At 33.0% G+C, this 25,145-nt stretch overlaps 2 protein-coding genes across 4 annotated transcripts; one reads left to right on the top strand and one right to left on the bottom strand.

The window, feature by feature from the left end:
* Positions 1-3,329: 3,329 nt before the first annotated feature.
* On the bottom strand, positions 3,330-24,596 carry LOC127727101 (actin-2-like). Of its 3 annotated transcripts, none has more exons than XM_052234515.1 (2): positions 24,411-24,588; positions 3,330-4,534 (listed from the first exon to the last, which is right to left on the bottom strand). In XM_052234515.1, the coding sequence occupies exons 1-2, from the start codon at positions 24,534-24,536 to the stop codon at positions 3,530-3,532; spliced, it is 1,131 nt and encodes a 376-aa protein (XP_052090475.1). In that variant the 5' UTR covers positions 24,537-24,588; the 3' UTR covers positions 3,330-3,529. The 3 variants fall into 3 exon arrangements, with proteins under 3 accessions (XP_052090475.1, XP_052090473.1, XP_052090476.1); XM_052234513.1 differs by lacking the exon at positions 24,411-24,588 and adding an exon at positions 6,261-6,463; XM_052234516.1 differs by lacking the exon at positions 3,330-4,534 and adding an exon at positions 21,840-23,001 and having other exon boundaries at positions 24,411-24,596.
* Positions 11,990-14,802, top strand: LOC127727103 (actin-5-like). Its single transcript, XM_052234518.1, has 2 exons — positions 11,990-12,183; positions 13,669-14,802. Exons 1-2 carry the CDS (start codon positions 12,058-12,060, stop codon positions 14,671-14,673), a joined length of 1,131 nt encoding a protein of 376 aa, XP_052090478.1. The 5' UTR covers positions 11,990-12,057; the 3' UTR covers positions 14,674-14,802.
* Positions 24,597-25,145: the final 549 nt, after the last annotated feature.

Below are 25,145 nucleotides of genomic sequence, written 5' to 3'. Positions count from 1 at the left end.
TATGGACCGTCAAAGGATCACATATTTTGCTAGGTTTACCTTGTACAAGATATTGCAAAATGATTTTTAACAAACTTAAACTATCAAAAAATGAATATTTTAATCATATTAACGGCATATTCCAGTCCACTGGACTAGACCATTATATACACGGAAACGTTAATATAAAAGCGTTTAATAAGTTTTTTGGTATAAAAGCTTGTGATAAGCTTAAGTCCGAAATCCTTGAAAAGCGAAGCCTCGATGATTACCAGGCATATATTGATATTCTAGAACGTTTCAGTTTTCTGATTTGTACTATTTCCTTCTCAATGCAGGAACCGGCGTGTTTTTTCTCAGTGTTGCCTCGCTTTGTCAACTTCAATTAATCATCGGCGACATATAGCCTTTTTGTAGGGAAAAATGTTGATGAAATGGGCAAAAAAATATCTGACCTCAGTCATTAACTGTCCAAATTAATTTATATGAATGAAAGTTTGAAAGTGTTCCAAATTTATGTGAATGCGTATTTTAAGAGAGTCTAAATATATATGTGTAATCTTTTATCAATATTCAAGATATCGCACTGCACTTTTACGGTTTCTTTTATTCATTTTTATAAATGTTTATTGTCAGGTGGAAAATGGTGATACATGGCTGTGTACATTCTGTATATACAACTCGTCTAAACATCAGCCCAATAATGTTAGATCTGTAAATTTGCTTTCGCAAATTTTTTTGTTCGAGGGAAGAACGTGGTATACCATCTTTTCCACAAGTTTATTGTTTTCTGTTTGGTACTAAATTAATATTAAGATCCATTTTGTTAGATCTGGTGATCAATTTATTTGGCAATCGCCAATGGCAGTCAGCAGGGTTTTAGAACATCAGTTGTTCGACCTGTTAGTCAAATGCGTTTTGTTAAAATATACTTTTTCACTTTTTTTGGTCTTTTGGAAATTGTTGTTTGTGCTGTATTAAGACCCCTCTACCAAGCAATTTGTTTTACATGCACACGTATAAAAATTGCGGTTTTTATCCAACGCAATCATAGGTTTGAACGTTGTTTTCAATTTAGACTTTTATATATTTTTTCGTTTGGGCTTGTATTATATTTTCCTTCGGGTTTATATGATCCGTTCATCCTATTTTGACTCTTTAAAACTCAAGAGTCTTTCCTAAATTGAGGTAAATTATCTGGCCTTCCAAATACCGTTTCGATCCCTAACATCACTGAAGAGACATTAATTGTCGAAATCCGGATATGGTGTACAAATTTTTGCACCTCATGTTTGTGATATACCATCTTTTCCACAAGTTTATTGTTTTCTGTTTGGTATTAAATTAATAATAAGATCCATTTTGTTAGATCTGGTGATCAATTTATTTGGCAATCGCCAATGGCAGTCAGCAGGGTTTAAGAACATCAGTTGTTCGACCTGTTAGTCAAATGCGTTTTGTTAAAATAGACCTTTTCACTTTTTTTGGTCTTTTGGAAATTGTTGTTTGTGCTGTATTAAGACCCCTCTACCAAGCAATTTGTTTTACATGCACACGTATAAAAATTGCAATCATAGGTTTGAACGTTGTTTTCAATTTAGACTTTTATATATATATATATATATATATATATTAGGCTACTGTGAAATCCGAAGGAGAAATTATTTTGTGACAAAAAAAACTATGAAAACAATCCGAGTTGGAGTTGTCAGAATGTTGTTCTTAATCTGTTTTTGTTTTATTCAACAGATCGTTAAAGGAGGGTTAACATTCCATGAAGAACTTGGATTTTGTCTTTTTCACAATTGTATCTGTAACAACATCTTCATTGTACAGTAATTTTATTATATCGAAAAAGAGGTAATTTAAAATAATTATTTTGTTGGGTTGCTGTCTCTTTGGCGTGTAGCCAAAATCTCTTTTTAAAAATGTATAGAATAACGATTTCTATCGCAGGGCTTAAAAAAAAACCACCAACGATGGTCGTTTAAATCCCGATAGGTAAAATTCATTTATACTGAAATTCTGCAACCAGCCACCCCATCAAAATTACTGTGTTGCAGTACTTTTGCTTTAATCATAAATATTTTCAAGTATGCTTCATGCAAACGCGAGTTATTTCCTAGTATAAGCAAAACTATAAGCCTTAAAATAGATCGACTTTTGTGCATTTATGTTACACAAGTCGATCGAAAGAGATAAATAAATGCAGAAACTACAAATGTTCTGTTAGTCTATATTGAAAGTTTAAGAAGTATAAATGTTTCGTCATGAAACATGGACCAGTGAAAAAAAAACAACTAGGATATCAATCGCTTTTTGAAAGTAAAATGCGAGAACGGGGGAAGAGAGAACAAGATAAAAATGGGGCATATATACATAAAATAATTAAATATTTTAAGACGTTTCGACGCAAAAACAAATAGACGTGGTGATACGACTGCCAATGAGACAACAATCCACCAGAGATTAAAATGACGTAGATGGGAGGGGTATCATTTTTTTAGTTAACATTCTTTATTGTATTACTTATATTTATTTATTTCGTGAATCATTGCTCTTATTCATACGATATTATACAATAACAGTTGATAATATGTGCCCCTCTATTTTCATTTTCCACAATCTGAAACAATTCAAACGAGAAAACTATTTATGAACAAAACAAACGAAAAACAGGATTGAGAGCGACCAACACCAATCACTGAATTACAGGCTACGGACTCGGGACAGGCACATAAAGAATGTGGCGTTTTTCAACAATGTTTGCGAAGAGTTCAACTCTCCCCCAACCTGGGACAGTGGTGTAACAGCACACAACACAAAAACAAACGACTGTCCCAAAGTTAAGAGCCTGTAATGCAGTGGGTTGTCGTTTGTTTCTGTATATCATATTTGTATTTCGTTCATTGTTCTTTTACATAAATCAGGCCGTTTTCTCGTTTGAATTGTTCAACATTTGTCATTTCTGGGCCTTTTAAAGCTGACTATGCGCTATGGGTTTTGCTCATTGTTGAACGCCGTACGATGACCTACAGATGTTAACTTCAATGTCATTTGGTCTCTATTGGAGAGTTGTCTCATTGGCAATTATATCACATTTTTTTTTTTATAAACTAAAAATCAATTGAAAAATACTCGATTCATCTGGATGACATCAGCACAAAAAAACTAACAAAAAACATGTAACACAGGTGGGACATGCATACATGTAAAAAGCTAATATTATTTGAACTATCAAAACCAGGAAAGAGATAATTATGTCCACAATTTTACAAGGAACTTCCTTGAAGGAAGGGTAGATTGCAGTAAACATCTGATACTTTTTGGAAAGAGAATTAAGTATAGAAAAGAGCGCCATAATGTTTATTGCATTTTAAGGCTTTATATGGTACCTTTATGTTTTTATTACAAATATAAAAATGTATAACAAGAGAAAATTTGAACACTTGACTGTTAAATATAACAACGACCGACGGATAACATGACATACTGCCTCATATTAGATGAAATGTTACGACATTGCACAATCCAAGTCAGTAAATTATAGTTAGAAACACTTTCTGTGGACAATGCTAGGTCCAGATTCATCATATTCCTGTTTGCTGATCCACATCTGTTGGAAGGTTGAAAGTGAAGCCAAGATGGAACCACCAATCCACACGGAATATTTTCTCTCTGGTGGAGCAATAATTTTGATTTTCATTGTTGATGGTGCTAATGAGGTTATTTCTTTCTGCATACGGTCGGCAATACCTGGGTACATGGTTGTACCACCAGATAGTACTGTATTAGCATACAAGTCTTTACGGATATCAACATCACATTTCATGATACTGTTGTATGTTGTTTCATGGATACCGGCAGTTTCCATTCCTAGGAATGAAGGTTGCATAAGAGCCTCTGGGCATCTGAATCTTTCATTACCGATTGTTATAACCTGTCCGTCGGGTAATTCATAGCTTTTCTCTAATGATGATGAAGAAGCGGCTGTGGACATTTCTTGTTCAAAGTCTAATGCCATATAACATAATTTTTCTTTAATGTCTCTAACGATTTCTCTCTCGGCTGTAGTTGTGAATGAGTATCCACGCTCTGTGAGAATTTTCATAAGATAGTCAGTGAGATCCCGTCCGGCGAGATCCAATCTCATGATAGCATGAGGGAGAGCATATCCTTCGTAGATTGGTACGGTATGTGATACGCCATCACCAGAGTCCAACACAATACCAGTCGTACGACCAGAAGCATATAAAGACAATACAGCCTGGATAGCAACGTACATAGCTGGAGAATTGAAGGTTTCGAACATAATCTGTGTCATTTTTTCTCTGTTGGCTTTAGGGTTGAGTGGAGCTTCTGTCAGTAAAACGGGGTGCTCTTCTGGGGCTACACGGAGTTCATTGTAGAAAGTGTGATGCCAGATTTTCTCCATATCGTCCCAGTTTGTGACAATTCCATGTTCAATTGGGTATTTCAGTGTAAGGATTCCTCTCTTACTCTGGGCTTCATCGCCAACGTAGCTGTCTTTTTGTCCCATTCCAACCATTACACCCTAAATGATAATAATGTGTTTAGTTATTAATCAAGTACTAGTAATAAGTGTATACATTGTACCTAACGAGATAATTGCGTGGTATGTGATGTGTTACTTAATAAAATTGCAAGGAATAGATTAAGTAACAATAGTTGATTATTAATGAAGCGGTCATGTTTGTACGGAATTTCGTAGACTACTAATATATACTTATCGAAGACTAAGTTCGGCAATATCATCATCATCAAGTTCCATTGAGATTAATGGGGTAACTCATATGTATTGTGTACTTTCACTAAAAACATGCATGTTTTATAATATAATCTTTATGTATCTTGCCTGACAAGGGCCCATGATTGGTGTATAATAATGTCTAATGTCAAGATTCACCACGTAGTCAATTTTGTGATTTGTATGCATTTTTTAACCAGATCATGGGCAAAACATTGTTAAAATTGTGACTTTCAATTTTGACCCCTTCCCTAAAATTTTGCGAACAGTGTACCTGTCTGAAATTTGACAAACATAACTGTAGTACTTTTAAATATAGAAATGATGGAAGATTAACACAAACTTTTAAAGATACATTGATAGTTTGTTTGCTTTATGTTCAGTCAGAATTAAGTTGTGTTGCCAAACCTTTTTTTTTAGTGTATACATTCTTGATTCCAAACACAATACAGCTTATAGGTATCAAGTACAATAAATATTAAAGAGTGCATCATGTAGTGCTTTTTAGTAATTTATTACTACAATTCATACATTATATAAATACAATCTTGCAATTCGAGCATGATAGCAACACTTGTCGGTTACCGTTCACAGATTAAGGAATCATTGGTGATAGTGCTACACACGAGCGGGCCAATGTCCAATACGTTACGTTATCTACTTGCCGCAATATTAGGGCATGATATCATATGTCAGTTTTTATAATTTATACTCTTCACGTCTAATCGGTAATTTTTGTAGAGTAAATGTCAAAAGTTGTATAAAGCTGTGCCGAAATAACTAATTATTTTCAAAACAATTCAAATATTCCCAACTGACTCTCTGAAAAATTATAGGACATAATTTTCGTCGAATCTACCAAGTCTGAACAAAAATAAAAATAGACATATTACATCTTTTGTTCTTAAAAGTGGTCAATAGAATTCTGTGAAAGGTCAAATTAAACTAGGCAATCTAAACGATCTGTATTTTGAATACTGTTAATAATTTCAGACGTCTTCGCCGACATGGCTGAGGAAGTTTTTATCAGACATCATATTCCAAGATGAATTAAACCCCAAAAACAAAACAACAAAAAAGATATTTTAATGTTTACGTACAATTGTTGTTTTGGAAATGATAGTCTTAATTTTTGATTAAAAAAAGTATTACGACGACGAGGTAGGTTTTTAACGACCTCGACTACCCACGAGGGTCTTGCACGGTCGGAAAAAGTCTTATTGCATTTGTCAAACTTTTATACTTTTTTTCAGGTAAACATCAGTCGCTACGTTTAGCAAGGAAACAACGTATCAAAATCCATTGATAAAAGTAAAAACAACTCTTAAACATTTTTGGGGAAAACAAAAATTATTAATTATCAAAATTACAATGATTGAGGAAAATCTTAGTGCAAGTGGAAACAGGGGATGGCCCTTTTTACTTGATTTTCTGGATACATGAAACATATATTTTGTATTCGGTTTGGGACGCTTTTTTTTTCGTTATTAGAAAACTAAAGAAAATAACAAACCTGATGCCTGGGTCTTCCGACAATTGATGGAAATACAGCTCTTGGAGCATCATCTCCTGCAAATCCAGCTTTACACATTCCAGATCCATTATCTACGACTAAAGCGGCTACGTCGTCGTCACACATTTTCTCTGCTTATTTCTTTTTTTGGTTGTTATTTCTCCACGTGCGAACCTCTCAACTTGTTCTAGTATTGTGAAGTAATTCTAGGTGGGTATCTAATTTATATGTAAAATGGGCGGAGATTTCTCGGAATTGTAAGGTAAAAATATCCATATATGGTCAACCTTATAGTGATTATTTAATCAGGTGTATCGATTATACGTCATTCATGTTTACTGGGGTAGATAATAATACTCATGTTTATGACACAATTAAAATTTGCCCTAAAGTTAAAAATGGCATTTCAATTCTATGCCATTTGAGGTACATTTAATTGTGATTTATTTTGCGATAAATTTTTATGATAAAACAAAAATTAATCTTAAAACAGGTTTACACAGTCTGGTGGTTATAGTCGTCCCATTGGCGATCATACCCGCATCTCTTTATAATTATATTTACCAAAACAATAATCAATCAACGAAAGTTATATATACCACTTAGTGTTCGAATTTTCAGGATCAATGGTACATTTTATTTTATAAAAAAAAAAAACCAAACAAACAAAAATAAAAAAAAATGTCTTCGGACCCTAACTTGATTTTAAATTCATTGTATAGGTGACAGACTGAAAATAGTTTTTGTGCTCAAACGAAAGGCGAAATTTGTGCAATATGTAATTGTTGTTTTCTATGAATATGAACAAGCACCAAGATTTTTTCTTTAATTCTTTAAAGACAATCTGGGGGTCCTAAATGCTGGAAATACGTATTTGTTTTTATTTAAACGACTTCATTTCTGCTATATTAAAAATCAACTGGAATACCAAAGCAAGTTTAATGTATTATATGCCCATTTTGGAAATTATTTCAGTAGTTCTAAAAACTTGGCCAAATATTGAAAAACAAGCAATAAACACCTAAGAGCAGTAAACCTTAAACTAAAATTAAAAAAGACACCGAAACCAGTCGAGAATCAAAAGTAGAATAAACTCAGGATAAAACAGATTTTACATCATTTGTCCAACTGAAAATGTCTCCATTACTAATATCGAAAATGAAAATGGAAACTCAAAGAACAAAATATAATTATTGATGGCACATACTTTAGACATAATAGTTTGCATGACAAACCAGTAATGTTATAACTCAGTATTTAATATGTTTTTTTGGTTTTAAATGTTTTGTGTTTTTTTTTTAATAATATAAAAGCTTGAACTAACATTGAGGTAGATGATACTACCACAGAAAACAAACTGTACATACATTTAGAGAAGCCGTATCTATATTTATTCAATTTCAAAATATTTCATTTTTTTCATGAGCCATCGAAATCTTCTGTTTTTGTATAAGATCATTTTTCCTCTATATGATATCTCATAGAAGCGAGCCTCACTGAGCTTTTCTCTTGTTTCGGAGTGAGTACATTTTTTAAAAATATTTTCCTCCATGTATGTAAAAAGGTATAACAAAAATTTACCGAATCAAATGTAAATTCAAAAAGGGGAAGTCCACTCAATCAACAGAACAAGTGAAAAACATCTGCCATATTCATGACTTGGTACAGGCGTTTTCCGAAGAAAATGATGGGTTAAACCTGGTTTTATAGCTAGCTAAACCTCCCACTTGTACGAAAGTTGTTTATAGTTCCGTTATATTGACAAAATTGGGTGAGCAGCTCATACAGACATACTCGTTTCTCGTTTTTATATAGATTAGACCGTTGGTTTTCCTGTTTGAATTGTTTTACACTAGTCTTTTAGGGCCCTTTATAGATTGCTGTTCGGTGTGTGCCAAGGCTCCGTGTTGAAGGCCGTACTTTGACCTATAATTGTTTACTTTTTACACATTGTGACTTGGCTGGATATTTGTCTCATTTGCACTCATACCACATCTTCTTATTTTTATATAATATGTTAATGTGACAATAATTGGGATCTATCCGCCAAAACTCTATAAACATACATCACAGATATACACCACAACTGACTACAAAATTCAAACAAACAAACAAATTAATCTAACAAAGACGCCATCAAAAAAGGTGTAGTAAATAGTAAATTTGACAATGACTTAAAAAACAAAGTTTTTTGTCGTTGATAGTACATACCGTATATAGTATACACTTTCTCGATAAAGTAAAAATTAAGTAAATATGAACACAAGGGTAAACAAGAAAGAAACAACACTGTAAACACCTTTTGTGTCCGAATCGCACCTCAGGACCAACCTGCACCAGGAATGCCCAAAGTTAAAAATGTCAAAAACCCGGTGGCGGGATGCAAAAATGCCGAGTCACATCAAAAGTCATATGACCAAAAGAAACATAACAGCACGAAAACAAATAACGGGGAAACTAAAGGAAACTAAAGTAAAATATAAAGATACACAACTTCAGCACCTAGAATCTCTAACTCAAGACCATTGTATTATTTGTGAAGTAGACACCGAATATTTATCTATTAGGTCTTGGTACTTTCCGATGAATTTTTGAGAAAAGAAAAGGATGAGACGGGTAAGCTTACCACATCATTTGGCGTCCGTCGTCTGTTGTTGTCTGTTACAAAAATCTTCTCCTCTAAATTACAGAGCCAAATTTAATCAAACTTGGCCACAATCATCATTTGGTGTGTAGTTTAAGAAATGTGTCCGATGACCCCACCTGCCAACCAACATGACCGACATAGCTATGAATAGAACATAAGGAATGAAATGCAAGTTTTGTCTATTATCTTGAAAACCGCTATAAATAGATAAAATATGACGAAGCAAAAATGTTCATAATGTTCAGATCTACCTATTGAATACCATAGCAAAACTGTTAGACGACGTCTTATAGGAGTTATAACCCCTGAATGATGAGTTTTACCTATTTATTAACGTTTGCCAATTATCTTGAAAACTATATAGATAGAGAGAAACTTTAAAATCAAGAATGATCAGCAAGACAAGATCTAAAAATAAGTTTGCATTACCGAAATCGACTCCTTAATGGAGTTGTTGCCGTTAAATGACGATTTTTACCATTTTTCGCCATTTTGCGTAATATCTTAAAAACTATAATAGATTAATAGAAACTAAAATAAGCAAAAATGATTAGCTAGACAATATCTTCTAATACGTCAACATGGTCAAAATCGTCCGACGACTCCTTTTATGAGTTATTGCTCTTTAATGACGATTTTATCCATTTTTAGTGTTTTTGCCTATTATCTTTAAAAAAATTATAAGTTATATAGATACAATGGATAAGCGTGGATTCTTGAAAAAGAAACCATGAGCCCGGAGGGCGAATGGTTTGTTTTTCATGAATCTACGCTTATCCATTGTATCTATAACTTAAACTATTGTGTTAATTTCTTTTCAAAATTAAAGCCTTTTCTTAATTAGAAGGTATTATAAGTGAGTTTAAATAACCATGTTATCGTGTCCAACGATGCATTGATAAATCTCAGATCACAATTAGTTGGTTAACAAAATACAAATATAACACTTCTACATTTAAAGAATTTATATTACCAGGCATATGAATATTATCTGTTTATACAAATGATAAGACATATTCGAAATTATTTCTAATAAAATTGAAAATGGAAATGGGGAACGTGTCAAAGAGACAACAACCCGACCAAAAAGCATATATAAAGTATATATAATACGTATGTTATCGAAATTTTTCTAGCACTCTAGGCACATCACGATTTTCTCGCATAGGAATTTGCGAACAAACCTTTGTAAAATTATGTAGTAAAACAGATGAAATCATACTATATTTATAAAACAAAAATTGACAAATAGAATGTAATCATTTTTGTTTCAAACATGTGAAATAGACAATAATAATAAAAAAAAAACCGGTAAAACTCGCTATTATTACAAAAATATCCACTATAACATGCAAATTTAGAAAAAAAACCAGGATAACTTAAGAATTGGAACAACAGAGAGAATACAGGGATTCGAACCTAAACCGACAAATCCCTATCTTTAACTCATTGATTTTAACCATGCTAACCTCGCGGCTACCAATTCATACTATACGACTGCCTATTTTGTCTATATAAAGGTACAAGCCCTGTGTGTCCGATGAACCGATGTATATCAGATGTTCATTTAAATATATAAAATAGACATCTATAGTGTAACCCATTGGTAGCCGAGAGGTTTCGTCGATGTGTTGATGTAAAGTCACACATAACAGATTTCAAGGAAGGGTTCGATTCCCAGTGAAGGCATATAAAAATTACAAAAATTAAAGGTAAGTTTTTTAATTAATTCCATAAGTGAACAGAAATCAGTAAATTAGCCAATTCAAACTTAATGAAATTAGGCACACAAAGGAAACAATTGAATATAATTTGGTGATTCAATTTCAGCGGCAGATTTAGGAAGCGTTGATTCTAGAAAAAGAATCCACGGTAAATGAATAGGCTGACGTCACCACAATGGTTTAATAGTTAGATAGACACTTGAAAAAGCAAAAATAATCTGCAAGAAAAGATCTACAAATAAGTAAAATTTTGCCGTAATCGTTAGTAAACTCTTTATATGAGTGATTGCTCTTAAATGACGATATTTTATACCCCTTTATATAAAGAAGATATAAAGAAACTGTAAACAGAAAAAAATATCAGCAGGACAAGATCAACACAAAAGAGTTTTTGTCATGAATTCTGTTCTAGTCCACAATGTTGGAGAGTGCGAGTGTTGAAAATGCAAATAGACATAGGTGAGCCTCTAGTTAGATTACCCAAAAACGGGTGTGGATCACCATTGAGTTCGGGTTCGAGTTGATACGCCCCGTTTTGTTAATTGTTTTCTTCCCAGAAGTCCATTTAAATACCTTCTTGTTTAGTTCAAATGCTAAATTAAAAAAAAAAACAACCTTAAACTTGAGCGCTTACATTTAACGATTAACTCTGACCTTTATGTGCCTGTTCAAAGTCAGGAGCCTGTAATTCATTCGGTTCATGACTGTCATATTTGTTTTTCCTAAATTGTAATGTTATAAGTTAGTCTGTTAGTTTTCTCGTCTGTATTGTTTCACATTTTGCATGTCGAGGCCTTTTAAAGCTGACTATACGGATTCGGTTTTGACCATTGTTGAATGCCGTATGGTGACCTATAATTGCTGATATCTTCGTCATTTGAAATCTGGTGGATAGTTGTCTCATTGGCAGACTTACCATTTCATCTTATTTTTATAAGAAGTTTTATATCATTTAAAGACGATCATTTTATCATTTATCCGTCTTACGTCACCATTAAAACTGCAATCGCGACCGTCAAATCCCCAATTGACAGTAGTAATTCTTCAAATACTGTACTGTTATTCCTTAAGTAAATTTAATCTTTATCATTGATTTAGATACACTGAGTAACAAAAACTTAATATAAGTAATGGGCGAGCGATAAGGCGGCTCCAGTTCTTTATTGGTCTATATACAGGTGTTTTAACGCACCGTTATCTGATAATCCAAACTTTAAAATAATGTCTTATAAGTATTTTACATATGGACATACTAAATAAGTGCGTTAGTTTATTTTCAAAGTACAATTTATTTCCGACAACGGATATTTATCAAGTTTTGAGCGGAAACTACGTGAAAAAATGTAAATTTAGTTTTACCAAAGTCCTTCTCCTTCTAGGAAGATACTTGACATTGTTTTAGATAGAGTAAATATAGAATTATAACATGTCAGAGGAAGATGTAGCAGCGTTGGTCATTGATAATGGATCCGGTATGTGTAAAGCTGGAATTGCAGGAGATGATGCTCCAAGAGCTGTATTTCCATCAATTGTTGGAAGACCCAGGCACCAGGTTTGCAAACTTTTTTTTCTAATAAAAAGGGTCGTTTTAATACACTAGATATATTTACGTCTTAATATTTGATAAAAACAGTCATTCAATTATCAGCAGTCCGTTTATTCAATGCGTAATTTATGAGAAAAAGACATTAACAGTAAACCATTTTTCGTATTTGGTTTCAACTGATTCAGTAGTTTTCATGAATATTTTTCTATCTATTTTCAGTAGCGGAAATACCAAAAAGCCACACAATTAGCGGTCATAGTTCATGAAACCTTTCACTAGGTACCAACCAAGAAACCTTTCAATATGTTTAGCGGTTCTAAAGAAAGATTTTTACAAGCATTTCAAATAGACTCCAATAAAAGACAAACCCACCCTCAATCCTTTCAAACTGATATTTCCGTTTCTCAAGCAGAAAGTATCGTACAGCTTTGATATGTTTTTTTAGGGGGGACATAACCGTTATGTAATTGTTACAACTTTTCGTTAAACCGGCCATATGAACATGTCTGCCGATCTGTAAAAACCTTTGCTAGAATTAACCTTGCGAAGAAAAAAACCGACGACATATCACATATTACGTTGAAATTCAACAAATTGAAGATATTATGACGTTTTCTAATGCATATTGATACAGTATGATACTATTATGTCATTGCAAAACACATATTTTGAGAAAACATACCGCTACATATCAAGTTATGCCATCGTCGACGATTCTGTCATTACCTCTACATATCAAATAATGACATCGTCGACAATTCTGTCATTACCTCTATATATTTAAAAAAAATGCCATCGTCGACAATTTTGTCATTACCTCTACATATCAAGTTATGCCATCGTCGACAATTCTGTCATTACCTCAACATATCAAATAATGCCATCGTCGACGATTCTGTCATAACCTCTACATATCAAGTTATGACATCGTCGAAGATTCTGTAATTACCTCTACAGATCAAATAATGACATCGTCTGCAATTTTGTCATTACCTCTATATATATATATCAAATAATGTCATCGTCGACGATTTGTCATGAACTCTACATATCAAATAATGCCATCGTCGACGATTCTGTCATTACCTCTACATATCAACAATACTACTCTTATCAAAAAAGCTAAATTTTGTAAAAGTCTGCTTCCATTAACTTAGTAATATATTAATGATTATATTCATGATCTTTCTAAAACCATCCGTGACATGTTTATACAAAACATATTTTGTAACTTTCTGAATGTTTCAATTTCTCATATTTATCTGATGCAAACTTTTCAATGTTAAAATTTTAACCTTTTTTGGAATTGGTTGAAGGGTACATCGGAATAAAGTTTCGGATTTTTGACTTTCATATCTTTCAGAACTTTATCAACAAACAAGACCACAAAACTTGTCCATCATAAAGTAAGCTTATATTAAGTTTGTAATGATTCTTCAACAAGAGGATTAATTTTTACAGTAACACTTATATCTTAATTTCCATGTAAAGGGTGTGATGGTTGGAATGGGACAAAAAGACAGCTACGTTGGTGATGAAGCACAAAGTAAAAGAGGAATCCTAACTTTAAAGTATCCAATCGATCATGGAATCGTCACAAACTGGGACGATATGGAAAAAATCTGGCATCACACTTTCTTCAATGAACTACGGATAGCACCAGAAGAACATCCAATTTTACTGACAGAAGCTCCACTCAACCCTAAAGCCAACAGAGAAAAGATGACCCAGATTATGTTCGAAACCTTCAACTCTCCAGCTATGTACGTTGCTATCCAGGCTGTATTATCTTTATACGCTTCTGGTCGTACAACTGGTATTGTGTTGGACTCTGGTGATGGCGTAACCCATACTGTACCTATCTATGAAGGTTATGCTCTTCCTCATGCTATCATGAGATTGGATCTCGCTGGACGTGATCTCACGGACTACCTCATGAAAATTCTCACAGAGCGTGGATATTCATTCACAACCACAGCCGAGAGAGAAATCGTAAGAGACATTAAAGAAAAACTTTGCTTTGTTACCTATGATTTTGAACAGGAAATGCAAACAGCTGCGACTACTTCCTCTTTGGAAAAGAGCTATGAACTTCCTGATGGACAAGTAATTACTGTCGGTAATGAGCGCTTCCGATGTCCAGAGGTTTTGTTTCAACCCTCTTTTCTTGGAATGGAAAGCGCAGGTATTCATAACACTACATACAATAGCATTATGAAATGTGATGTCGACATCCGGAAAGACCTTTATGCAAATGTCGTCTTCTCTGGGGGATCATCCATGTTTCCAGGGATTTCTGATCGTATGAAAAAGGAAATTAATTTGTTGGCGCCACAAACTATGAGAATTAAAGTAGTAGCTCCACCCGAAAGAAAGTACTCTGTCTGGATTGGAGGGTCAATTTTAGCATCACTGTCTACGTTTCAACAAATGTGGATCAGTAAAGAAGAATATGACGAGTCTGGTCCATGTATTGTACACAGAAAATGTTTCTAACGTGTAAACTTTTTCTCGTTTTTGTTATAATATTAAACAATTGTAAGCATGGTTTATTGTACAGTAATAGCAGATTTGTGTAACTATTGAAAGAGAATGTTAATGGAATTAAAAAGACATTCGCATTCATTATTGACACACTCAAAACACATCCTTTACAAATTACCCAGTCGGATCTTTTTTTTAATCGTGCAAACACATTGGTTCGTATCACGGATGTTTGTGTGTCGGAAACAAAGCCATTATGCATGCACTGTGTATCATCACCATCGGATATAGGTACCCTTGACTTGGTTCTCTGTTCATTGTCTTAGAAAACTATTGTCTTAGAAAACTACATTACTGTACATATACCAACATATAGGTACCCAGGTAGGGCTATACGCTGGTATTTGTACAGTAATGTTGTTTTTCTTAGAGAATGAACAGAGAACCAGGCCAAGGGTACCTGTATCAGGTGGTGATGATACACAGTGACCTGTATACGTTCTAAATTTACCTACTGTAAGTCTAAAGCGCAAGTCGTTCGGCTGACGAATAATTTAGACCAGACAACATCCGTGAGTTATACTGCCTTCTTTACTTTAATTTTACAATTGAAATATTATGTAAGTCGTCCGTTAGGAGATTTATGAATGCAGATAATATACAATGTAATTCGCTTTCACCATTGGATTTGCATCATAGCTCTTTAACAAATTTTCTATCACCGGAAAAAGAATTATACCAGTATAAAAAAATCTGTATCATACGTTTTAAAACTCCTACTAAAAAGTCGTACACATGGAAATCTGTATCATACGTTATTTAGATACTGCTTAATTAATGACAATAATTTACTTGAACATTTGATGCATACACTTTATCATAAGAACATTGTAGTTCATGTTTAGAATAAAGGAGATGTGGTATGATTGCCAATGAAACAACTATCCACCAAAAGATCTTACTACGATGTTGAAATGGTATCCTTAAGGATAAGTTGATTCAAAGGATCAATAAATTAACATGGATCATATTTAAATTTACAGGCTTTATAAACAACATTATAGAACAAATCAGGATGAGATATACAGGTTTTTATAAGAATTCTTCAAGTACAGCCAAATTTGAAAACCAAATCTTTTGTATTTGGGTCATTATCAAAAAACATGTAAATTTCGATGAGGGAAAATTTGGAAAAATGATGTCATTGTTTTAAAAATTTAAATATGTCCTCCTATTCTATAATATGGTAGCAACTATATTCAGAAATATGCAATGGGAAAAATGCAGAGTTCCTTCAATTTTAACAAATTTAGGTCATCCTCTGATAGAATCATGTCAATGGTGTTACCAATACAAAACATGTTGTTAAATATCAAACAACTGTTCCAATTTGTTGTTAAGGTTAAAATTACTTCTTATTGACATTATTTTTATAGGTATGCATTCTATTTAAACATAAATTTCAGAGTAAATTGTTGTAAAAAAGGTTGGCTGTCCTAATTATGGCCCTTGTTAATATTAAAAAATACACTTAAAACTGAATATATGTAAAATGTGTAAGACTGAATGATTATATATAATGCCTAATCCTTCGTATACGGCCTATAAACAATTTCATTTGTTAATAAAAAAATTAAAATTATTGCATTTTTATATAGTAACACCACTGACCCTTCAGTAACTACAATGACACAAAAGTATCACCATTGACAACACATTTCAAATTTTACTTTTATTAAGAAATGAACACAAAACAAAGAAAACTGAGCAAAAGAAAAACAAAAAAAATAATTCTTAGGCTAAAAAATCTCAAATTATATAACATAACATCAATAACTAAAAATGTCAATAGTGTTACTAAATAGTTGTCATTGGTGTTACCAGCATACACCAGTTTGTGAAAACTTTGTATATGTAATACATTATATTGTTAAAACATTGTTAAATAAGTATTATTATATTTCATAAATGATATGATTTTTCGCTTGTTAAACATGAAAGAAACACAAAAATATGCTGATTGTCATAATATATTCAGTGGTGTTACTTAACTGGTCAGTGGTGTTATTTTATTAAAGTGGTCCCACCATTGACAGTAACACCAATGATTTACAGGTGTATTTTTAGATTTAGTTACAAAATAAGTGTTCCATTCCCATATTTTATATGTTGTTCCTGGTGCATATTTCTACAATCAATATCTTTTCATAAATAAAAGTTCAGGAAATCTTTCGGAAAATGATTTTTATAAGGGTACACCATGGACACTTTTTTCATTTACGATATAGCTTTTACTTACTTTTAAGATTTTTTCACTAAATTTTCAACATTGATTTATTTTTTCTTTTGCATAACATGCTTACAGTTAACATTGCTAGGGGAGAAACTATTTTAAATGCTGAAATCTTGAGAAAGATAACTCTTACCCAACTAATTTGTCTTTTGGTTACACCAGTGACTTAAAAAAATGAGACTCTTCTTTTTGTTGAAACTTTTTATTATAAAACAAACATACACCTCCCAAATCATTAAAAAATGTTTGTATGTATCAAAATGCAATAAATAGTGATAAATCCTAATAACAAATGATATGAATAATAGTCCTTTTTCAGGTCTGAAAGGTATTTTAGTAAAAAATAACAGTAAATTCTGGCTATATCCAAGGGTTTAAGAAAACATTAAGGATGTTTTTATAACATTTCATACTGTAAACTGTATATAGTGTATCACAAAACATTCATGTCTAACATATACAAGTATTATTTTGATATATTTTCATGTTTGTGACTTAAAAAGACCAAAATAACATAGTTTTGCATGTTTTTTTTGATAATGACTCATTTACCTATTGTTTATGTGCTTAGTGTCGATCTGATGAGTCAAGCCATTTCCAACTGATTTTTACAGTTTGTTTGTTACACCATTGTCCCAGGTTAGGGTAAAGGTTGAGTGCTGCCAAACATGTGTAACCCCGCCACATTCGGGCCCCTACATTCTATAGAGAAGGAGAAGATGCTTTATTTCCATCAAATGGGCTCACAAGGAGCATAATATAATATCATTATAATATTATTTTTACAAATATAATCATTATAATATTATTTTTACAAATATAATAAACAATACAGTATACATAGTTACAAACACAAATAAGATAAGATAAGATAAGAATTTTATTAATCTAATCAAGAACCCATAAAGGGCATCATTTACAACAATATTAAGCACAATATGATTGGAAAAAAGAAAAACTATATCCTAATATAATACTATCATATATTGGACAGGATCAGAGCCTAACACATCATGTGTCTTACATAACATTAACAATAATTGCATAATAATTTTATATATTTTGTATCCACCTGGATCTTATTTCTAAACACTTAATTATATAATTGCCTAGGCACATAAGAGTTGGTAAATGCTCATTTGTGAACAGCCAGAAATATTTTTTATCCTTGGGTAATTCTTTAAAATTATTACAAAAACTGTTTACTTTATCCCATAATAATTTTCTCTGTTCGTTATATAAAGGACAACTTACTGTGAAATGGGTCTCATCTTCAATAGAATTTGATCCATGTGATAGGCAGTGATGACATAGACGCTGACTTCTCTCTATGTATTTTTTACTATACCTATCTTTCTCAATTTTAAGATCATGTGCACTTATTCTCAATTTACATATAGCTCTTCTTATATTAAAATCTTTAATTGATAAATAAGCCTCCTTTACGAAGTCAGTCTTGAGGTTGAAATAATTTTCTAATTTACTATTACCTTGTGATAAGGTATCAGATCTTTTGACCCCCCAAAATGTTTTAAAACTGTTACAAAGTTTACATTTTACAAATTTAATTAATCTATTGAGCTTTGTATTCAAATTTTGTATATCAAGTGATTGAAGGACATATCTCATAGATGAATACCAACAATTAATGTTTCCTGCATCTAAAATTTTATTACAAACATAAGCATCATAAAGTAACCCATCGTCCAATTTGTTAAGCCTGTGTACATATTTTACCATAGATATAATGACAGAAAAATAAAGAGGAAATCTTGCAACCTCTGATAACACTGCCAAATTTGAGGCTTTTTTATTTACACCAAGAATATATTTTAGATACCTGAAATGTGATTTTTCCAAATAATCATTTATGTAAATTAATTCAAATAGATAATCACTTTTTTTCTTGCAAGCAGCAGAGTTAATCTTAAAGGTACCCCAGATTTCACTACAATATAATAAAATTGGTTTTATTGTGTGATCATATAAATGGATTGCAGTATCAATACTTGGATTACAAGCTGACATGGATTTTTGTAGTTTAAATTTTGCCTTTAAGGACTTTTTGAATAGCTCTTCTTTCCCCTGCTGAAAAAGACCACTGGAAGTAAAGACTATCCCTAAATATTTATATCTGTTAACACATTCTATAGCCTCATTATCTAAACAAAGTGATTCCTTCAAAAATTTTCCAGGCTTGTTAAAAAAAGAAACAACAGTTTTCACATATTCGTATATATATAGGAGTATATATAAAACCTTCGTCTCAGGCACTCTATATGTGCCTGCCTAAGTTCAGGAGCCTATAATTTAGTTGCTGTCTGTTATATCTGTTTATCGTTCATTAGTTTGTCATAAATTAGGATGTAAGATATTTCGGTTGAACTGTTTCACATTTTGTCTTGGATAAACGGGCAGAGGGACAGCGATATACCATAATAAAACAGTCGTCGAAGGATGAATACAAAAATGTTTAGAAATGTATATTTAAAACAAAATATCCCATTAAACGACCTGATACTGTTATTTTTTCATACTCCCATTTTCCATTGAGAGTCCAAATTTCCCGCTTTAATCCCGATCGACTCACTTTGCAGAAGCAACCTATTAGAAATATTGATCATCTGTTTTCGTTATGATTGATTGATGGAAGGTCGGGTAGCTGTTTAACGAGCAATGGCAAATCAAATGCATATTCAGGACGAGAACAAGATACTGTGATCTGAATATTGGCCCTTTTTATACTAAACTCACTGACACGCTGAGCTGAATTTTTAATGTGCTAGTTACACAAAGTAACAGTCCACAGGAAGAAATGTCACCGATCACATTATTCTAATTCCGATCCGACCAGCCTTTGATCTTATCCTGAAATGTTACGTGCTTAGCGGAGAGCCAGCAAATGCCAATTTACAAGTATTTGATTTTAATCAGCCGGGTATCGAACCCACGACCTTCACACTCGAGGCGAGCACGCTACCAGAAACCCTCGGTTTTCTCGTTTTAGATATGCTTGAGATGTTTTCCTTTGACACTAAGCAAACAAGAACAATCAATCTTCCTATCAAATGGAAAAAAAAAACAAGAACACATATAATGTTATATAATTTCAACATCGTACATTTGGAGGGGAATCAATAATTATTTCATTCGTTTTAGTACAGTTTAAAAGTTGTGTGTAAATAAGGAGAAGTGCATGCAATTGGTTCTTTGATCCTTACGAAACGATTAAACTTAGGAATTGCATAAACATGCCTCCTCACGAACCTGGTGCCTCGGTTTGCCACTAGTTGTTGTAAATGTCGTTCTTAGAGCATCCAGCTTTGAACAGTCCCGATCCATTGTCCAACACTAAATTATTACTCATTTTCTTAAAATTCCTTTAAAGCTTCTTACAGATAGGATAGTTAATTATCCGAATGGAGAGAAATTATGACATACACAGTTTTATGTTAGATACAACAGGATTACATTTATGGCAACTTAACAACAAATGGCCACACATAGAGCTCGACAGTAGCCAAATCCTATTGACCATGTGCCATTTAGTTATCCGCTTCCAATTGTATGCAAATGTCTTAAGATAATTATGGCATCCTTCTTTATACTAGATAAATGTGATTTTCATCAAAATTATATTATTCTTGTTGCAAGTTATGTGTTCGTTTTATACTTTATATGACCGGGAGAACACGATTCATTTATTAGATGTAATTGGCTTTGAACTAGCTTTCATAAACTACAAGTACGCTTATATCTGTGCTTTGTGCCTATTTTTTTTTAACTCGTACCGATCTTTTAAGTAAAGCCAATTGCAACTGATTTTTACAGTTTGTTTTTATGTTGTGCTGTTACACCACTGTCCTATGTAAGGGAAGGGTTGAGCGCTCACAATTTGTTTAACTCCGCCACATTCTTTATGTCAGTTCGTTGTCGTTGGTTCATATCTGTCATATCTGTTTTTCTTAAATTGTTTTGTTATAAATTATGCAATTAGTTTTTGTCGTTTTGAATTTTTTCACATTTTTCATGTTGGGACCTTTCATAGCCGATAATACGGTATGGATTTTTCTCATTGTTGAAGGCCGTACGGTGGCATATGATTGCTTACATCCACTTCATTTGAACTCTGGTGGATATTTGCATAGATTGTCGTGATTTCTACACATTAATATGTAAAATATCAGCCGCGAGCCACAATATGAACCTTTTCAGCGATTAAGCGTGGCGATCGAGCTAAAAAGCTTTACTGTGTGTCTAGGAACTGATATTTTGATATTTTCATAATGTCTTTTCCTTCGAAGTGTCATTTTTTTTTTCTCAGACAAATTCTATTTTCATTTCAGACAGTTGTGTTGTGTTGCGTTGTTGGTTTTTTTTTTTTGGTTTTTTTGTGTGGTATTTTAAAACTTATCTTGTAATCATTAACGGTACGTTGGTTGCGTTGTTGTTTGAATTTGGTATGTTCATATTGTAACAAACCTATGGCATAAACCAAATTATTGTATGTCATTCTGTAGTTTCAGAAGATATGTGGCTCTAAAACAGTCTGATATATTCAAAAGTATAGACACTTGCAACACATACATAGTTTCCTCTTTTTAATTTGAAATCATCATAGATGTTATTGAGCTGTATACAAGATTTGATATATACAATCATGTTTTATTGGTGGTATACCAGATTTTATATGTAAATATTGATATTTTGAGCTGTATACCAGATTTAAATTCAATAATTCGAATGGTATAGTCAAAATAGTACGGTTGTATAAATCGAGTATCATTTAGACTGATAAAACATTTGGGCTGCATCGTCAAAATCATGTATCAAACATTTTATTGGGTACATAAGCCTGATCATAAGGATCCATAGTTAAAAAGCATTTAAAATCAACTATCTTTTTTATTTCTGTCCTAATCATAAATACAATATTGTATAGGTACATATAATATAAGAACAGTCACCAATGGCCACGTGTGCCAATGACTCAAACTGTCTTACGATAAATGTTTTGAAAATGTATAACTTGAGTGTTTTGTTTAGAAACACTTTCTGTGGACGATAGATGGACCAGACTCATCATATTCCTGTTTGCTGATCCACATCTGTTGGAAGGTTGAAAGTGAAGCCAAGATGGAACCACCGATCCATACGGAATATTTCCTTTCAGGTGGAGCAATGATCTTGACCTTCATTGTTGGTGGAGCCAACGCAGATATTTCCTTTTGCATACGATCAGCTATTCCAGGGTACATTGTTGTACCACCAGACAAGACCACATTGGCATACAAGTCTTTACGAATATCGACATCACATTTCATGATACTGTTGTATGTTGTTTCATGGATACCAGCAGTTTCCATTCCGATGAATGATGGTTGGAACATTGTCTCTGGGCATCGGAATCTTTCATTACCAATGGTGATGACTTGTCCGTCGGGCAACTCGTAACTCTTTTCCAATGATGATGAGCTTGAAGCGGTTTGCATTTCTTGTTCAAAATCTAATGCTACATAGCACAATTTTTCTTTAATGTCTCTTACGATTTCTCTTTCGGCTGTGGTGGTGAATGAATACCCACGCTCGGTCAGAATTTTCATGAGGTAATCTGTCAGGTCACGTCCGGCGAGATCCAATCTCAAGATAGCATGAGGAAGGGCATAACCCTCGTAGATTGGTACGGTGTGTGATACTCCATCTCCAGAGTCTAACACGATACCAGTTGTACGACCAGAGGCATACAGGGACAATACAGCTTGGATTCCTACATACATGGCTGGGGAGTTGAAGGTTTCGAACATAATCTGTGTCATTTTTTCTCTGTTAGCTTTAGGGTTCAGTGGAGCCTCTGTCAGTAAAACGGGGTGTTCTTCTGGTGCTACACGGAGTTCATTGTAGAAAGTGTGATGCCAGATTTTCTCCATATCGTCCCAGTTTGTGACAATACCGTGTTCGATTGGGTATTTCAGGGTAAGAATTCCTCTCTTGCTCTGGGCTTCATCACCGACGTAACTGTCTTTCTGTCCCATACCAACCATCACACCCTGTAATATAAATAGTTGTATGTTATTTAAATGTTTAAGTTACTTAAACTACATAAAAACGATCACAAACTGCATACACATATTAACTATGTCTACTTTCTTATTAAGCCCAAAATATTTGTCAAATGTATGGCATTACGAAAAGACCAACACAAAGTAGGTTACCGTTTATTTTCCTTGAAAGTGTAAAACTGTTTATGTATCGAACATTGATAAAAAAAAGAGTGACAATTGGCGCGTTTTAAAGCAAATGCACATATATTATGCTCAGTTCTACAAATACATTTACAAAAAAAATGGTGCAGACATTTTAAACAGGGTCTATAGGTCTTCTTAATCTCATAAAGTCATTCGAGTCTGTTATCCGGTCCTAGATAAAATCTTAAACTAATATTTAATTGAAGGACGATTAAATTGGTTGAAATAAAGTTATATAATTTAAGAGCATTCGGCGGAAAATTGATTTTTTTGTACAAATGACAAGTATATAAATTATTTTTTCCTTGTTTTGTAGTTTATATAAAGTATCATGGTGTGCTAGCGAAGATGGGTGTCCTACTTCTATGATGAGTTAACCTTAATAAATAAATTACTGTTTGCGTCACACTTTACTTAACAACTGTTCAAAATTAAAAAAAAAATATTTAGGAGTCAATCAATGTTAAATTGCTGTATAACAAATATTTTACCGACACTGCTTGTTTTTGTTTTTTGTTTTTTTTTGGGGGGGGGGGGGGGGGGGGTGCAATTTTCAAAATCGAACGGAAGTTTGTATTTTGATATATATTTAAATAAAGTGTAAATTTATGGTTATGATTGGTCATAGCAAACTTCAAACTTGAGTTATCAAGTACGCGGACGGACGGACGGACAGGGGAACATTGGTATACCAAAATACAGCCGTCGTTGATGGGAAAAAATGCATTTTTTTACAAAGGATGATGATTTTTGTTCATCTTACTGAAAGACAAAAAATAGGTAAACACTTACTTCTACAATTTTATCAATGACGGTAGCTCGAATTCCAAAGAGAAATCGTGCAATTAAGGAAACTTAATGCAGGAAATCAGTATTTGAATATACGAAGAGAATACACAGTACATTATATATATGATTTATTTATATATGCCAGCCGTATATTATAAAAAAAACATAATTTACGGAAATTATAGTTTTCTAATTACAATTAATTGTTTCCTTCTTCATAGATATCGGGGGAAACCTCAGAAGTTAACACAAACAAATCTATCTATATGTATATTTTTCCGTAATTCCTCATTCAGAAATTGATAATTTTAAATTTTGTAAGCCAGTTGAAAGTTGTGTGTAAATTATTATTGTTAGCATCTTAGGTCCTTTAAAAAGCAGATCAAGTTAAAGTAACTACGTGTGTTCGACTCTTAACATACCTGATGCCTGGGTCTTCCGACAATTGATGGAAATACAGCTCTTGGAGCATCATCTCCTGCAAATCCAGCTTTACACATTCCAGATCCATTGTCTACAACTAAAGCGGCTACGTCGTCGTCACACATTTTCCTTATAAACTAGAGCTACTAACAGATGGGAGAGTTAACAATCTGAATGATGCGAAATACCGGCATACACAGTTTTATTTAGACACAATAGGATTAAATTGTTTTAACAATACAATATATGACCATATACGGCACTGAACAGTGTCCACATCCGATTGTCCGTGCGTCATTTCGGTATCCTGTTTATTTTGTCAGTAAAGGTCTTAAGATACTTATGGTATCCTTCTTTATAACAAATCCATGTCATCGTGTAACCAAATCTGTTTTGTTTTACTTACATTACAAGTTACATAACTGTTTTGAACTTTACAAGTTGAAAGATGCAAATCGTGAAAATTTGCGAAAGTAACAGCGCATAAATTAATTTCCAAAAAAACTACAAAATTACCGGGTAAATGGACCTTTGGAACAGCAAGCCGCTGCTTTAAAACTAAGCTAAAGTAGTACTCCACTGATAAAATTAATGGAGCTGAGGCTTGTTGTGTCGGGGTTAGAAAACGGGTCATATAGAAGTTTCTTAATGGATATATTTTCGCTCTTTCGATAAACCAGTGCAGCCCAAAACACTTTCAATTTTGTGCAACATTGATAGAGGCGATGAGTTTG

Source organism: Mytilus californianus, unplaced genomic scaffold (assembly GCF_021869535.1).
Source record: "Mytilus californianus isolate M0D057914Y unplaced genomic scaffold, xbMytCali1.0.p SCAF_19, whole genome shotgun sequence".
NCBI lineage: Eukaryota > Metazoa > Mollusca > Bivalvia > Mytilida > Mytilidae > Mytilus > Mytilus californianus.
Note: the sequence above shows the minus strand (reverse complement) of the source record. Positions and strands in the feature narration are given on the sequence as shown.

Excerpts from the sequence above, each read along its gene's own strand:
- LOC127727101 (XM_052234516.1), bottom strand. The coding sequence starts at position 24,536 with ATGTGTGACGACGACGTAGCCGCTTTAGTTGTAGACAATGGATCTGGA. Across the intron at positions 23,002-24,410 it reads TCGGAAGACCCAGGCATCAG|GGTGTGATGGTTGGTATGGG; the intron begins GTATGTTAAGAG and ends TTTATATTACAG.
- LOC127727103 (XM_052234518.1), top strand. The coding sequence starts at position 12,058 with ATGTCAGAGGAAGATGTAGCAGCGTTGGTCATTGATAATGGATCCGGT. Across the intron at positions 12,184-13,668 it reads TTGGAAGACCCAGGCACCAG|GGTGTGATGGTTGGAATGGG; the intron begins GTTTGCAAACTT and ends TTCCATGTAAAG.